At 41.8% G+C, this 17217-nt stretch overlaps 1 protein-coding gene across 1 annotated transcript in view; it reads right to left on the bottom strand.

Moving 5' to 3' along the window:
- Positions 1 to 6610, bottom strand: part of NWD2 (NACHT and WD repeat domain containing 2) — a 52922-nt gene extending 46312 nt beyond the window's left edge. Inside the window, exons 1-2 of the mRNA XM_068188845.1 lie at positions 6061 to 6610; positions 5578 to 6023 (exon numbers count right to left, since the gene is read on the bottom strand). Coding sequence (XP_068044946.1) covers positions 5578 to 5728 — 151 coding nt within the window. The 5' untranslated portion in view covers positions 5729 to 6023; positions 6061 to 6610. The remainder of the gene's footprint in view (positions 1 to 5577; positions 6024 to 6060) is intronic.
- Positions 6611 to 17217: the final 10607 nt, after the last annotated feature.

Raw genomic sequence — 17217 nt, 5'->3', positions numbered from 1 at the left:
CCACAAACCCAACAAATTATATAGCTTGCTCTTTTTCTAAAATACCCCTACCCAACACCTCTTGAGTATAGCAATGTTGCCAAATGCACATCCTACCTTTTGAGTACACTAATGAAAATTTTGCGGAAAATTAAACAAAAGTTCTCAGTGTTTCCATTTGCATATTTGGTACATTTAGAGGAAATCCTTAGCCAAGTCCACAGGCTACATTAGCAGACAACCCACATGAAGAACAGGAGGACATGAAGAGTGGTTCTTTTCACACAGATTGTCAGATTATTACAGTTTTTCAAGTTTATCTGTGTGAAAGTATAACAGCAACAAAGGCTTGAGGATCTACTTAGTAAAAAAACCTCTTGTACTGGCTGGTTCTGCCTTGCAAAAAAAGTTAAAGCCTACGTAAGACTTGGTCATACAGTCTCAAGGAAGGGTCAGATCTTGCTTTTTGTTCAACCACCCCAACACTGAAGTTGTTTCATAGCACAAGAAAAAAGAGAAAATGATAGGAGCAGAAGTACTTAAAATGACAGGTTGCTTTCCAACTTAATAAACTGTTGGTATCTCTAACCTCTGGACCTCCTGAAATAAGACATATTTCAAGTCAAGGTTTACACCAAACCTGGATACTTTAATGATTTTTCTCCCCTAGACTCTGAAATACTTTAAAACTACTGAACTCCTTTCCTCCCCACCCCCCCAAAGTGTAGCTTGGTTTTTGACTCTTAAACACTACAGTGATGTGCGTCACACAAAACCATAAATAGGTACAAAATTAGGTAACCAGAACTAACACTTAGCACAAAAAAAGTCCTGGAGTTATTTGTCTCCACATCTCCGCAACACCTCCTTTGCAATTTCATACACTTGAACATCTGTGGTTTTCTTTAGCTAAGGAATAAATTCCACTCAGATTATATAAAATTGTCTTTATAAAAAGATCTTCATGTAACGTATCCAAGTAGGGACACCATATGGTATTTTGGGACTGGTCAGAATGGACCATCATTAACTAAGCATTATTCTGGCTTTTGAATATCCTTCCACTTTAACATTTCCTCAATTAGATTTTCCTTAAGGAAAACAATATTTCTGGTAAAAATAATACAACAGACCTTGAACATGCTAAGAATGCCAGATTATGCCTTTCTCTTATCACATATAGCAATAACTTTGTAAATAAAGCAATCATAATTCTTCATCTGTTTTATCTACCATCATGTTCTAAACTACAAATTCACATGACTTTTTTTTCTTTCACATGTACCTAAACTTAGATAAAAACACATGTAATTCCTGCAAAGTAGCCTACAACAACAGGTCCAAATGAAAACACTGGTAAGACCTGTTTCTACAGTCAGTATTTAATTCTTCTCTAGTTGACACAACTAACTGCTGGTGGCAATTTTGCTTTACATATCACGAGAATATAAGTAAATTTGGCATTGAACACTTATACGTCACTCCAACTGAGTGTTTTTCAAATTAATACAATTTTCTGGATGATGCATGTCAATGGAAATGAACTAAGGTGAAAAACTGAATAGTAAATCAAGAAAACTCAGTCATTCACTAGCATAAAACAAGGAAATCTCACTCTGGCAATTCATGGGGAAGCTGGTGAAGTTCCAGCTGTACAGGTTGATTTTATACTGTGCTTGTACAATGGAATCATTAAAGTGGTGGTAATATCAGTGGTATCTTCTAACAGAAAAAGATCTTAATTCTATATTTCTGTATGTATGCATAGGACTTCATACTTAAGATTGTTAATCATGTCAAAACTAGTAGTTGGTTTAATAGTTTTAAAGAATGGGTACTGGAGACAGAAACCATGAGGAATTAAACAGGGCTGTTAAAACAAAGCTCGTTCATGATCTCATCAAAGATGTTTGTTTGTACAACAGAGGATATTAATAGGCTAAAAATGGCTAAAAACTATTAACTGTCCAGCAATCCATTGCTGGAACTTAGGAAGTATGCAAGGGTGCTGCTCAAAGGAGAGTGCAGTATGTAGCTGAAAGAATGGCTAGGAAAGGGATCATCCTTACCGTGTGAAGTGCTAGGTACAACCCTGTTTAGACTTTGAGATCAGGCTGGCTAACACCACCTGTGCCAGGACACATCAGGTTCTATATAAAGGTATTATTATCCTGTCTGCAGTAGAACCACCTGTGTGTAGGATTTGGTTTTATACATGTCCCTTGTCAGTGCATTCATTTGTTTCTACTGATTACTAAGGCATCTTCACAACTAAAACTCCAAGAGCTCAGAGTAAAAAAAAAAATTATCCATGTCTTAACTAATTGAAACAATAACAAGACTAAGTCAAACTAGCAAAGGGCTGATTTCCCCACTTTCAGAAGAACCAATAGGATTTAAAATGTTCAGAGTTTTGACAGCTTGTTTCAATTCACTGGATTTCATTTTCAAGACAAATTCCTAACTCCATTTTAGGAACCATTTTCAACGAGAGCTCATAATACTTCCTTACACCATCACGTAACTTCTTGAAACAGCCAACTTTGCAACAAAAATGATTTTCTGTTTGAAGCAGTGACAAGAATCATTGGACTGTTCTAAACCTATATAGGGCTAATACCACAGTTTCGTGTAATGGAATCATATGGGAGTTTATACCTGTTGTTTTTCACATGAACTGTATGTTAATGGCAGGCATCTACACAGGCACTACTGAGTAGCAGAGAAACTGTCATTAACTGACTTGCTGTTAACAGTGCACAGACTGCTACATGGAACAGTAAAGCACTCATTACAATAAGGCAAAAATGACTTACTTTTCTTATCACTTTGAAGTAATGAAAATACCTTGAGAAAACCAAAACCAATAAAGATGTTCAACCTCTCTTCACCAAAATGCCTATTTAAATGCATATTCAAAATATTTCTGATTGCTTATATCTAGTGAAATGTGAAAACAGATTTATTTGTATTCAAATAATAGAACAGCTTCCATGTTTCTAAAGATCTGGTCATTTTCAGTGATATGAAGATGGATCAATTGATATCAACAACTTGAGCAAGACAATGCTGCTAACTACTAGGGGAAAATACAGTTTCATTTATCTACAAGATTTCCTCCAGGAAACAAAACTGCAAAATGAAGCAATCTTACTCCTACTACCCATGCTCACTGGCTCCAGTTGTTCTTTTTAGGGACTTCTAGTTAAGAAATTTTTCAAATAACCACTTTCATACTTGCATAATAAAAACATAATTCATTTCAGTCAAACTGAAGTATGTTTATAAAGAACAGACCGGACACTGATTACCAGAGTTCTCCCCTACACACTTACTAAATGTAATTCAAGAAAACTTCTTTGAAGTTTATACACTTTCAGTGGTAGATAAATTTTTCTTGTGACTGCTAGCAGGATTAATCCATATGCTTCTCTGACACCACAGTTCAAGTCTACCTCTGTGAGTCTGGGGGCTCACTGCCCTTTTCAGAAATGCTCTGCATCAAGAAGAATGGGTATAAACCATAGTGATATGCTGAAAATTAACAAGGGAGGCCTTAGTCATGCAAATATAAATTGTAGTTGAATGTGTTAAAAGGTTTACTGAGTAGGAATACTTCAACATTTTCATCCAGAATTTTTGCACAGTGAACTTTTTCAAGTCTTTTACCAACAACAGCTCTATTTCAAAATGCTTTACCACATGATGTCTAAACCCCATTATAGGCTAATATCGTGTTTATCTATGTTTCCTTTTTCAAAAGTCATACTTCAACAACAGTGCTATCACCAATAAATAGTAGTGGTTGTTTCTTGTCATTGAGAGTCCTTAAATGTACATAAACAAAACCTGTAGCCACTCTGAAATTTTTAAATTTTAAATTTTTAAATAATTTTTAAAAGCAGGAGCAATGTCACAGATAAAATATTTGGCATGAGGAGTGTTAATCATTGTGACCATGTGAGACTACAAGAAAGATAATGTAAATAATCCTAAAATGTTTGAGTAGCTTTCTTTCAGTGTTGGGATTTTTTTAAAGCTGATATTTTCAAATTACAATTCCAGGGTAAAATCCTGGAAATGGATATATATGGCTTTAAATCTCAACTTTCAGAATGAGTTTAGTGAGTTTTCTATTTTAGCAAATAACTAGCTAACATAACAAGCTACCCTAAATGCCATTCACATCAAATGCAGAGGCATCAGCAGCTTCCCAGTTAAGGCAATGCTGGCAGAAATCCATTTCTAATGATCCACAGTCATTTTCTTTCAGAGTTTCAGTTTTTCTAAAAATCCACAGTAATTTTCTTTCAGGGCAAAATAGATTTTTTTTTTCAATTATCACTATTTTTATATCTCTTTGCTTGGATTGCAGCAAAAAACTGCAAACATTTTCATGCCCTCCTTAAAGAAGGTCATCTTTCTAAACAAACAGGGCTGTTGAATATGAAACCAGAGAGTTTCCTTGTGTTGAAAGCAAGTAAGAAGTGCTAGAGGTGTGGGAGTTCTTCAAAGCAGCAAGCACTACTCCCAGTTTTTTTTGCTTGTGAGCACTATTTCTCATACTCCCGTAAGTATTTGTGCCAAGATAATTTTCACTTCAAAGTTCAAACTATTTTGTCGTTTCAGGCATGATTTTCAGATCTCTGATGTTTGCATAAAAGGTGACAGTATTGTTGAATTAGAAGTGTTGGGGGGAAGGTGGTGGGTGGTGGTGTGAAAGATAATTGTGAATACAGTGGGCTAATTTTTTACAGACAAGTAACGTCATAAGTGTGAACGCTTAATTTATTATTTCCGTGCTTCAGTTGGGAATATGCTTCACCAACTCCTATCTTACAAGTGGGAATGACACCTCCTGAATGTATGCAAATTCCTCGAATCAAAGGGTAATTTTAAAAATAGGCTTTAAACAGCAGGATGCCTAATTAATTCAGATACTGGGTATACGACCACGACTTTATTAAGCTAAAACTGCAGGTTTCAAGGCACGCTTCCTTAGAAGCAGAGTACAGCCGGGATCAAAGGATCACCTTAGCTGTAGCCTCAGCCGGCTAAGACCTGCTTTCACTGTGGTATTAATCTACCAGAAACTCTTATTAATCAGACCCCCCAGGAGAGCCCTTCAAAACATCCCCCCTGAAAAGCCTCCCCTTCGCTAGAAGGCAGCCCGTTTCCGTGTCTCCAGATCCCGCTGTGCCCTGCAGCTCCGACAGCGCAAAAATGAGAGGATACCCCGCGCCCCGGTGCCTTTCAGGGGTGTCATTTACAAACGTAAAACTTAAGGAGCGACGTAACCCGGTGCCTCCGAACCCCCCTCCGAGCTCGTACACCCACACCCGGCAAAGCCCACCCCACAACCCCGCTGCCGCCTCGCCCCGCGCCCCACACCGCCCGCACCCGGCCCGGCCCGGCACCCCACGGCGCCCGGACGGACGGAGGGGCCCCGGCCGTCCGCTGCGGAGAGGGGCAGGAGCCGGTCCCGGCCCCTCGAGCAGGGGTGCCCGGGAGCAGCGGCGGCGGAGCGGGGCCGGGGAGCGGCGCGGGCGCTGCGGGCGGCAGGGGGAGCTGCGGGGCGGGCGCGGCAGCCGCGGTTACCTTCGGGGTTGGCGCTGATGAAGACGCGGACGCTCCTGCCGCTTGGCACCAGGTGGGACGGCAGCGCAGAGAGGTTGCCGGAGAACGCCGCCCGCCGCAGCGCCGCGTCCCGCGGGCAGGGCACCCTGCCGCCCGCCCCGGCCGGCCACATCCCGCAGGGCGAGCCGCCGGCTCAGAGCAGTCCCCGGAGCGCCGCGGCGGCGCCGGCAGCTCTCGCCACCGGCTGAAGGGCAGCGGCCATACGGACGCTCGGGCTGCCCGGGGCCGCCGCCTGCCTCCGCGGCGGCGGTGCGGCCGGGGCTGTGGCCGCCGCCCGGCGCCGGAGCGCGAGGGGAGCGAGGAGACGATGCGCCGGCCGCCCCCGCGCCGCTCCCTTGCGGCGGCCGGCGGCGAGGAGGGCGCGGGCAGAAAAGTTTGCGGCGGAGCGGTGCCGGGCGCGGCAGGGGCTGCGGCGCGACGGCGGCCCCGCGGCGGCAGCCGGACCCCCAGCGCCGCCCGGCCGGCCACGGCCACCACGGAGAGCGGCGGGAGGCTGCGCGCCGGGAGCGCGGTCTGGCCGGCGAGTCGCTCTGGTTCCCCCTCCGCCAGCGAGGGTTTGCGGTGTCCAAAGCGGAGACGCCTGCGGTGAGGCTGACGGCGCCTTCGCTCCTCCGAGCGTATCACAGCCCCGGGATCGGATTTTTATAGGAAAACTGCTGCCGGCTCATCCTTTGGACTCGGAAGAGTTCAGAGCCCTTCTCGTGTTGTGTTCCGTAATCTGCACAGGAGTCCCGCCTGCTCAGATACAAAAGAGAGATGCTCTTGCTGCTTTTTTCTTTCCTTTGCTTTTAATCAGTTATTTATTTATCGGAATAAATGAAAAGCTGCTGCTTGAAGAATGAAAGAGACAGGAAGCAATGAGACGCGCCGCCGGCGGGATGCGGTCCCTTTGCAGCAGTCAGTGGCGGGGCATCCCGTTGGGCAGCGCCGATGAAATATTCAGGAGGGCGGCGGGGTCGGGCCGCGGCTCCGCCGAGCGCGGGGGCGGGCGTGGGCGGCGGGCCGGTCCCCGCTGGAGGGCGGCGGCGCGGGGCGGTGCGGAGCAGAGCGGCGGCCCCAGCCCCAGCGGGCGGTGGGCGCTGGGCGAGCCGAGGAGTTTAGAAACCTCCTCGGGAGGGGCGGGCAGGCAGGGGCATGGCAGCACGGCGGAGAGGAGGGGCTGGGGGGGCAAAAGAGGGGTGGGCACGGGGCTGCAGACGGCCCGATGTGTCTGTTGGCTGTGGGAATCCCTTCTAGTAGGGAGAATGGAGACTTCGGCAGAGGGATTTGTCAAACACTCTGCAGGTGTTTGTCCTTGTTCGAAAGGCTGGAGACAAAAGTCTTTAACGCGGGTGGTATTTATACATTTTATGTGGTGTAAGTGATACAAAGCTGATTTGTTTGTTTCCAGATATATAATACAGTATGTACAATGTACACGAAACAGTCTTACTATGTTTTTAAACGCAGTATTTAAGACGTGTACTCGGTTGCGTTACTCCCTGCGCTGCCGTGGTCCCCGCCGGACGAGTTGCCCGCTATGGCAGCAGTAGGGGAGCCTGAGCTGGCTTTCGCGGAGGCAATGCTACTAAAGTAGGCGAAAGCAAACTACTCAGCTCTGTTTCAGAAACGAAAGTGACAGCCAGATGGGTTCCTTAAGTACTGATGAGCAGATTTGTTAAAAAAATCCTGATTTCTTAAAGAAATATGGCTTATGTAGAATTGCATCCCGCATGTATTTGTATGTGAGTATAAGGGAGTAAATTTGGTGCTGTTTACTTGCTGTTGCTTTGTTAGTTCTGCACCCCATAAATTTTGGGCTGAGTGTAAAGAAATGAAACAGAGGTGTATATTTTCAGATATTAGTTCTCAAAGAAAGAACATTCCTCTAAATTCTGTGAACATAGCTGGGCAGGAGAGAATGTGCTTATGTGCAAAAAGGAAAAATATGCAGTGTATATTTCAGCCATTAATATTGAAATGTCAGCATTGGGCAGAAGGGTTGTGGGACTGTTGGGAACTGAATGTCCAGGAATTGTAAAAACCCCACTTTTAATCCAAATGTATTCCTCTAGGATTCAGCAGTGTCCAATAAGGAGCTAATCTCACTTGAAGCCTGTCATGGTAAACATGCATATTTATATTCTCTCTGGATTCTCTGATGCTCTGTTTAAGACAAGACTGAAGCTTTGTTATAATTCGGTTTAAAAATTTGACAGTCATGAGATGCAATTCCCTAGGAAATGAGGCTACATATGTGTCACTGCCTACAAGACTTTTGGTCTTATCTGCACTTCCCTTAGCCTTTGTGTGGCCAATATGCTTAGGCGTGCCTTTTTCTGGCTGGTGTCATGAACAGGTAATTTCTCTAATACTGAGATGAAAAGCAGCTCCTTGAGGCTGCAGACAATCAATGAGTGCACTAAGGCAATGATTTATAGTGTGGGCTGAGTTACATCTTATGTACTTTGCTGAGACTAACTCTCAGCTGGGCCATCTCCTTTGCTTCTCCTGCATAAACTACTAAGCAGTTCTTGGGTAGGAATATGTTTGTGGAAGCAGCTCCTGGTAAGGGTGCAGAGACTATCACTTCGTATTGCTGCTACCTTAGTGTTATCATCATTTTCTCAGACAGCTTCTTTGGAAGATGAGGCTCATTGATCTACCTCTTTACCATGCCAGCCATAATGCAGTGGTTTTTAAGACTCTTTTTGGCAGTCATCTTTACTAAGTTGAAAACTTGAGTTTGCATAATTTGAATTCTTTTGAAATTTTGTCTTTGACAGCATTGACAACAATATCAGCTTTTAACTGAATATCTTGTTTCATGAACCCAGGCTGAATGAAATGGGACCAGGCGTATCACTTCCAGCTGTTCACCCTCTCTGTTTGTTGCCTGGCTGATGCGGTGCTGGTGGCAGGCATAGCTGTGTTGCATATGAAGCAGGTAGTCCGTGCAGCTTGCAGGCTGCCTCTGTGCAGCTCAGAACCTGTGCTGATCTATATTACTGTTTTGATCTGTACACTGGATTGCCTTTATGCATGACTCAGCTTCCTGTCACGGTAGCTGCCACCTCTGTGCAAGCTGAAATGGACAGATGCCTCAGAGTAGTAATCTCTTTTGCTGCCCGGCTTAAATCTGTTTGTGTTTGGGGCTCAATGTCCTAAGCTTTAGCACCTGTGAATATAAAATGCTAGGAATGAAGTACAGTGAGGATGAAATGGAGAGGATAAAGAAATTACTACAGAGAAACTAATTTATTGCTTTACCTGAGACTTTTTCAGTATGAAAGCTCTCTGGGTGAACTCAGGAGATTAGTTAGTAGCTTTTCTCAAATTAAAAATACTTATTTTGTTAATTCAGAAAATTAATATAAAAAAACATTATGCAAACCAAAATAAAAATCATGTTTAGGGTTCTTCTGTGGTCGTTATAAGCATACATCAAAATGACCCTGTTTCATACTGAATAACATGTTTTTTAAATTGTTCATTTAGAAGTGATATGTTAAAATCAGTGTCTGTATTTGAGTCCCCGCAATAGTTATGTGGAAGCTGCCTGGGCAGAGGTTCTTGTCCTGTGGAAGATGGTAGAGCATTGCCTGAAGGCATGATCCCCAAACTTTCACCCTGACTTTATTGTACTTGCAGCAGATCTACAGCATCTGTCATTAAAGTTAGTGCAGGAAGTCTCCTTGTGTCAAACAGGAGTAAAAACAGATCTGTAATTCTGTAATCACTTCCTATAAATATGGCTTGATCCTGAGAAACAATAAATCTGCATAGTAGCAGGGAATCTTTGTACATATGTACTTGGTGTATGTTTTTTTCCCTTTCAACGTAATGTTTCTCGGCTATCCTTCTGTGCTTATTTGCTCCAAGTTGAGTTACATTTAAATGGAGCTACAGAATTAATTCCTTGGTAAAACACATGAGTGAAGTCTAGTTATTCCTGATGGTCTGATCCTGCTGTAACTCAAATAGATTAGTGCTTTATTTCTTAAGTAGTCCCATAGAAAATGGTAAGATACTGAAGGTAGGAAGAGCAGTTCAGTAGTCCTTATTCTCATCTATTGTGGTCAGTAAAAAGTGCACCAAGTAGTTTGGCTTAAACCCAGCATGATAAGGATGAGAAGGGTTTGCAAATTAGAACCAGCTTTCTGAGTCAAGTTGTCTAAAAATGACCATTACAGATCACTTCTACTATGTTGAAGAGCTTGGGAAGTAACCTGAATGATATGCTACAGGTAGTGTTGTAATGCAGACTTAACTATGAGAAACACTTACTCTTGTCTGCAAGCTAAATTTAAGTTCTTGCTCATATATGTTCTAATACTTCAATATATATTGTGGGGTGTGCAAAAGCACTTGGTAGTAGTTCAATTTCAGTCTCACTGCTGTCAGTGAAGACAGGCTCAGTATTTCTGTTTGAAGGCATACCTATAGCTGGCACTTTTGGAAAACCTATACCAAGAGTTGAGGGGTTTTATTTGTATATTTCAAGTAAAGTGTTTTGCCGTGCACTAAAATACAGGCACTGTGGTATATACCTAAAATACTCATCAGTTCTCCTCAGATATTTACAGCCTGGTTCTGGTAGGGGCTGCATGTGCCACCTTGCTATTGTCTTCATTCCAAACCAGTAACTATTTTCAGGAGCTAGGAAGGCAAAGTTTTAAGATCAGGTCAAAAATCAAGGTTTAAGGGTTTGTAAGTTGACCAGCATCTCATCTTTCATGCAGAAATGAAAAGATTCCTGTGTAGAGTTACATCATCTGGTGAAATAGTAACTCAAAGCTGAGTGTTACTTTGCTGCTCCCTAGCAAGCTGGCCCAGTTTTATGAGCAGGCGAGGAAGACAGTTGCCTTGAGCGACAGACAGAAGGAGGCAATAAAATCACATTCTAAGCAAGAACGAGACCCTGTGACTCTGTGCCTGTTTTTGGCGGCTTAATGAGGACTCAGTGCATTCCCCAGGCACCATTCGCCTCAAGGTGCTGATGTGCTGAGGCTGAGCAAGCTCCTTACTACAGGAACCATGGCCATGGTTGTCTGAACATCCCATCTATTTGTGCTTGTCTGTGCTTCAACTTGCTGCTGCTGAAACTAAGTGGAGTAACTTTATATGCTCCTTCTCTGTTCCTTTTTCTTGACAGTGCTGTATTACTTTTGCCAAGATGGTTGGATTGGCAGGAGAGCAGGGACAGATGTGCTGAGACTAGAGAGCTCAAAAAATTCATGCTTCACTAAAAATCCCCTTGTTATTATTAGCCTTGTAAATTAGGAATGACAAGCTGCTGAGACTTACTGAGTTTATATTTATGTCAAGAATCTGATTGCAAGAAATAAGACATGTCTTAGTAAGTCTTGTATAGGTACTGGATTGCTATATGGACCTTTTACTGCCATCTCAGGGTTCAGTTAACACTACTTGATGTAGGCTTCCATTTTCCACCCAGCTTTGGGTGCTAAAAAGGTTTCCTTCCTTTGCTCCACTGATTGTGCTCTTACACCTCTAGACTTTTGGGATGGATCTCTTCCCCGCTGTGAATAGGTTGCTGTATCAGGCTTTGCTAATAGACTCAAGTGGAGACTTCAGTATCACTGACCACATGGTTAACAGGCTGTAACAGAGAATCTGTTAGGAATGGCAGTCATTTTGCACTACTGCTTTTTAGAGGAGCTAAAAAGCTGCTTGGAGCAGCAGAGATTTGTGAGCTGACTGCAGGGACTGAGGTAACACTGTATTGGTTTGCTTTATTGGTTTGGTAATTGGTTTGCTTTATTGGTAACACTGTATTGGTTTGGTTGGCTTTAGGTTCACAGTGCACTGAAAGCATTGCTAGGTCAGCCTTCACCACACATCAAGGTCTGTAATAGAAAAAAAGGAGATATGTATGGAATACAAAAAAAAAAAAAAAAAAAAAAAAAGAGACAATCTAGTCTCATGAGAAGTAATAAGAATTTGGAAAACATACTACATTTAGACAATCGCTGTGTCATCAAAAGGAGATTTATGCGAGGCAGATTATCCCACCACAGCCCACTGGAATGTTCTTACACTTTATAACACCTATATTACTTAATCCTAAAGAGGATGCTAAACTTGGGTTTCATAAAACAAGGACAAGTGTGAGTTTCTTTATTTTTAATCCAGGAATACATTTTTCTTGTGGGTGAGCCTGTAAAAAAATTCTGCTAACTTCTCTGTGTTCTTTGCACAATTTCATAAAGTTTTTTTTTTTTTTAATTTTCCCTTTTGTTATTTTGTTTTTGAATATGCAGTAATGGGATATGTGTTAGGTTTTCAAATCACTTCACTTTCACAAATGCTAAGGAGAGGACTCCAGCCTAGAATATGATTTACAAATATAGAGGGATAAGAGCAATCCTAGCTTTCAGGAGCTGTCAAGCAATGTGATTATGCACCTGTACAGTACACAGATTATTTTGTATTTCAAGGAAAAGAGAGAGCTTAATACCTGATTGGGGTTGTACCTTTGTAAGAACAGCTGTATTTCATTTTCACCTCCAAGTTTCAGTTATTTTATTCTAAATCCTGCAACCTGGGAATCTGCCTTGACCCCCCTGGCTTGACAACAGACTGGAAGTTGAAGAGGACTGCACCCTGGGTTTTTTTGTTTGTTTAGGATTTTTGGTGTGGATTTTTTTTTTAATCTCCTTTAGAAATTTTCTGTTTTCTTTGAAACTGAGCAAGGCAAACATAGCCTTTTCTCTAATGTTGTAAGTGGCTACAGCACATCTATAATTTTATCTCGTCTCACACTTGATTAAAAGGTTCTTCAGACCTAAAATAATGATTAATTTTTTTTGGTGTGTGTTAATTTCTGCTGGAAGACTAAAAAAAGCCGTTTTAATTAATGCAGAATTAGAGTTCTCTTGCTCACATATGTAGATTTACACTCCCCAAGCATAGGTGCATACACACATGTGCACACTCAAAAGACACAAAAGAACGTATGGATAACTAAATTCACATGAGTGTGCAGTAATAAATTCAAGTTTGCCCATATGCCTTTAAATTTGACCCTGTTGCATATAAGCATTATAGCAACCTATAATTAACTGACCCAGCACTCTCTTTTACGATCCCTTTTCATAACTCAGTGCAGAAAAGAGGGGTGTTCATTTAAGGAACAGTTTTCAGCTCTTTGACAGGGTGTGTTTGGAGGCACGCGTGCAGGTCACTATGAAGACCCCATGAGAAGCAGGTTTTTAACTTGTGAAGTGTCCCATATAATTTCCTAAGTTAGTAAGTATATAAGCATTTCCAAAAGCAGAGTAACACCCAAGCCAGAGGAAGTTTATTGAAGCAAACTTGTTCCACTGAAGCACAGGAAAACTAACACCTCAAGTATCAATTAATTTTGGATGCCCTCTCTGAGACAGCAAGGACTGCATTTTTTCAGAGTAACTGGTATTAGATACTGAGTAAAAGGCATGATTTTTTTATCAGCTTTGGTTGTAGCTGAGACTGTTCAGTGTTTTTGTGTATTAACCTTAGGACTTCCAAGTCAGGTCCTCAGAAAATGAAGAACCTAGAGTTAATGACAACCCCTGACAATTTAAATTACTTAATTAGCATAATAGGAAATCAGAGGTAGAAACCAGGACAAAATGTCATTCCCTCCCCCTCTGCAATGTTCACTTTCTTAGCTGTGAAAGTGGTTCTTTCCTTTAATTCCTTGTCCCATTCCTAACCTCAGCTAAAAATAAATTTGCAATCTGCTTTATTTTATGGTCCCGCATCATCCTTAAAGGTAGTTACAATAAAATAGGCAAAATATACTCCCAAGTGCTTTTAACTTGCTCATTAAGCCACACTTTCGCTCCTTAGCCCACCCTCCGAGTCTTCTCACATACTTGGTCTGCTTCCCTAGGGACTTCATCCTACTCTACTCACCATTTCTTTATCCTATTCTGCTTGTCTTAACCAGTTCTTTCATACATCTCCCAGATTCCTGTCCAATATGTTTGTGTCTTTCCATTGCCCAACACCTGTTTTTTCCCTCTTCTAGCTACAGGTCCTCTTTTTGTGCAATGTAAGTGTCCATCCGTTGTTCCTCCCCCTCCCTTCCCTGCCTTATCCTCATTTTTTTGGCTAACCACTCACTTTTAGTTCATCTCTCCCTGTGCTTTCTGGGATTCATGACTTCCCTTAGCTGTTTTGAGCGTCTCTTCTCCCCAGTTCCCTATTTTACTTGGTACTTCCCTTTCACAAAGGGCAGTGGGGTGGCCCCTGCTCCTGCCTGACAGACACTTCTCCTAGGACACTGAAAAGAAGCTTTAGTCTTCTGGAATATATACTGATAGTGGTGACAAGCGTGGTAAAGTCCCATATGATGAGAACATTTGAGATGGATGTAAAGGCTTCTGGGTCTAGAAGTTGCTTATGGCAACAAAGAAGATACTCGTTGCAACCTCTCTGAGGAAATGCAATCCAAGCGCAAACCATAAAGTAAAGGAAGAGTAGGGACAGAAGGCTGAGATGTTTCTCTGAGAGTCTGTCCAAGTTCTGTGTCACTGCTTTTGCATAGATTGTTGTGGCAAGGAATCTTGGAATCATATCCTAAACAGAAATTAGGGAGAGGCTGAGCCTAGGGAGAATGTGCATGTCTGCAGCTGAGTTAAGAGAGGCCCATCTGCTGTGCAGGTTTCATGAGTGTTTTCTTCTTCTAAGTGAACTTTACCTACTGCACAAGTGGCAAGTCAATTTTAGATGCATAAGTCAAAATATTCATGTTGCAAGGCTACTGGTTAATAAAGTTTAACAATCTGATGTTGCATATGTCTCTGTGTATGTACTTATTTATTTGTGCACATTACATGGAGAATAAAGTCACTGCTCTCTGATGTGTTTGTGCTAATAGAAAATGATGCCATTTACACTCCATTGTTAATGTGATTTTATGGGATTTATTGACATTGCAAGTTTTAGACATAGGAAGACCTTGGGGAGTAGGATTATAATAACAACATTAATTTGTCTTCTTAGTGCTAAGAACAAAATAAAGAAAAAAAGAAAAAAAAAAACTTGCTAAGCTTTGTTTAACTTGCAGGGTTCTGGAAAAGCAGCTGTCGCTTTTTAAAGTCTTATTTAGTATATGCCATCATTTTTCATCTGGATCCTGAATTGATACTGCAGTTGTGCTGGAGGAAAAGGAAACTTCCACCTTTCCAGGTCCAGAACAATGAACCTAATCTTGGAGGCAAGCAGTGAGAACAAAAGGGAGCATCTTTGCATGAATCTGATTATTCTGGCACCGAAGTGGTGGCAGTGGATTTCTGTGTCTAGTCTACTGTTGCTAAGAGTGATTTCTGTAAGTTGATGGAGCACAGAGTACCTTATTACCAAATGTCTTCACAGACATGTTTTGCAATCATTGCCATGTCACAGTTGTACAGTGCTGTGCTCTGAAGTGTTGTGAAGGCCCTTAGGCAGCCTCAATGTAAAAACATTTGCTGAAGAATCATGAAGACAGATATCATCATCCAAGGGTGAATTTTAATTCAAAGTAATTTTTATCCACAAAAAGAATTGGTAATTTGGTTTATTACTTCAGCAAAATGATTTTTACTTTTTTTTTACGGAAGCAAGAATAGTTTAGTCTATTCTTGGCAGTTAATTGTATTTGCTGAGCTATTTAAATAATTCAGTAACTCTCTTCTATGAGTTATGCATTGCTTTTTGTAGGGAATTACATCAGTCTGTCCTTTCATCAATGTAGGTGCATATAAACCAGCAGATGCAAAAATAGAATTATAGAATTGTCAGGGTTGTAAGAAACCTTTAAGGTCATCAAGTCCAACCATCCACCCAGCACTGCCCCTGTAACCCCTAAAGCACATCACCCAGTGCCAGATCCAGTTGTGTCTTGAACACCTCCAGGGATGTGACTCCACCACATCCATGGGCAACCTATTCCAATGCCTGACTACCCTAAGAGAGAAATCTTTGTTTTAATATCTAATTTGAATCTCCTGTCTCAGCTTAAGGTCATTTCCTCTACTCCTCTTACTGTAGGTATGTTGGAAGAGACTAGCCCCCACCTCCCTACAACTTCCTTTCAGGTGCTCGTAGAGAGCAAAGAGGTCCACCCCGAGCCTCCTCCAGGCTAAACAAACCCAGCTCCCTCAGCTGTTCCTCATAGGACATGTTTTGTCTTACGAGGAACAGCAAAAATGTTTCAGGGCTCCCAGCTCTATAGTCATTGAGGTTGCTGTTAGGATGAGATGATGTACCAGTCCCTTTCCTGCATTCCTTTTTTCTTTGGAAGAAAATCTGCCCTTGGACTGGATGGGAGCAGCAGTAGGCACCAGGCAGAGACAAGTGCCTGGACACTCAGTGGCTGCTTAACTCCAGGCACCAACCTCTGACTCAGTCTTTTCCAAGTTCTCTGTGAGTAGGTAAGTGTACTTTACATGCCATTTGATATTTCCTATCAGTTGAGCTCCCTGAAGGGTGCAATCACTCCTTTTTTAGTTTTCCTGTGTAAGAGAGTTGGCAGATGCTCTTCCAAGAGACACGGTTTTCTCTTGTTTGTCTGGATGCCAACTGAAACCAGTTGGATGGCTTTAAATCTTTTATAAAAACAAGTATGTAAAAGCTTTGCTTTAAGGTGTCCAACTACCCACAAAAAACCTAAAAATAATAAATTCCCTCTTCTTCAGAATTAGAGCTTGTTCTCCCAGTAGGAATGTGTGAAATTGCTTTATTGGCTTTTTTGTAGCTGCATTCTATTGACAGAAGTGAGGCCTGAAGATGCAAAGGGTCAGTTCAGGCATGCTTGGGGAACTCAAACCCAAATTCTCCTCGAGTCTCAGCTGAGGTGGCTGGTTTTACTCTTTGTTTAAAAAAAAAAAAAAAAGAAGAAAAAAAGAAATCAAAGTAATTGAAAGCATTTTATCACACTCCTCGCCCCCCCAAAAATTCATTTGTTCATTAAAGCACATAAAAATGTGAAACATGAGGAGAAGTGTCTTCCTTTGAGGATGTGAGTGATCACACCTGGTGATTTCAGTAGGAGACAGAGCACAGCTAGAACTGGGATGAAGCACATACATTATATTATTAAATCTGAGTCAGGAAGATGATTCCCTCCAGGCAAGGCAGGGCATTGAATATTTTGACCCCACAAATTCTCATGCCTACAGTAATTTTGTGTCTTTGTAGTGCTGTATGCATGACAAAGTATGCAGGCTTCAGTTTGTTACTGGGTGGTGAAAAATGTGTTATGGTGTATTATAATATGCTGCTAAGTAAAATGGTTTTCCTTTAGTTTTTTTTTTTTTTTTTTGCCTCAAATATGTGTTATATATTCTCTTCAACTTGCTGATAGAATTTTCTACTGAGTGAGGTATGGTCAAAGTGTCAGGATTTAACTCCAAGGCCTGTCAACATTTACAATGACTAAACAAATTAATTAGGACTAGCTCATCTGAGAAATTTAAGGATATAATTCCAGGTCATCATGATGCATCTTTGGCTGCTGCTGAATCCCTAGATCCATAATTGCTAATTTAGGTCATTCAGCCTTATGGTTTATGAGAGCCTCCTTCCTTAGAAAAGAATTCTTTCCAGGGATATGCAGAAACTAGAGAG

The sequence above is a fragment of the Anomalospiza imberbis genome, chromosome 4 (genome assembly GCF_031753505.1).
Source record: "Anomalospiza imberbis isolate Cuckoo-Finch-1a 21T00152 chromosome 4, ASM3175350v1, whole genome shotgun sequence".
NCBI classification, from domain to species: domain Eukaryota; kingdom Metazoa; phylum Chordata; class Aves; order Passeriformes; family Viduidae; genus Anomalospiza; species Anomalospiza imberbis.
The sequence above is the reverse complement of the archived record's forward strand: the minus strand, read 5'-3'. Positions and strand labels throughout refer to the sequence as shown.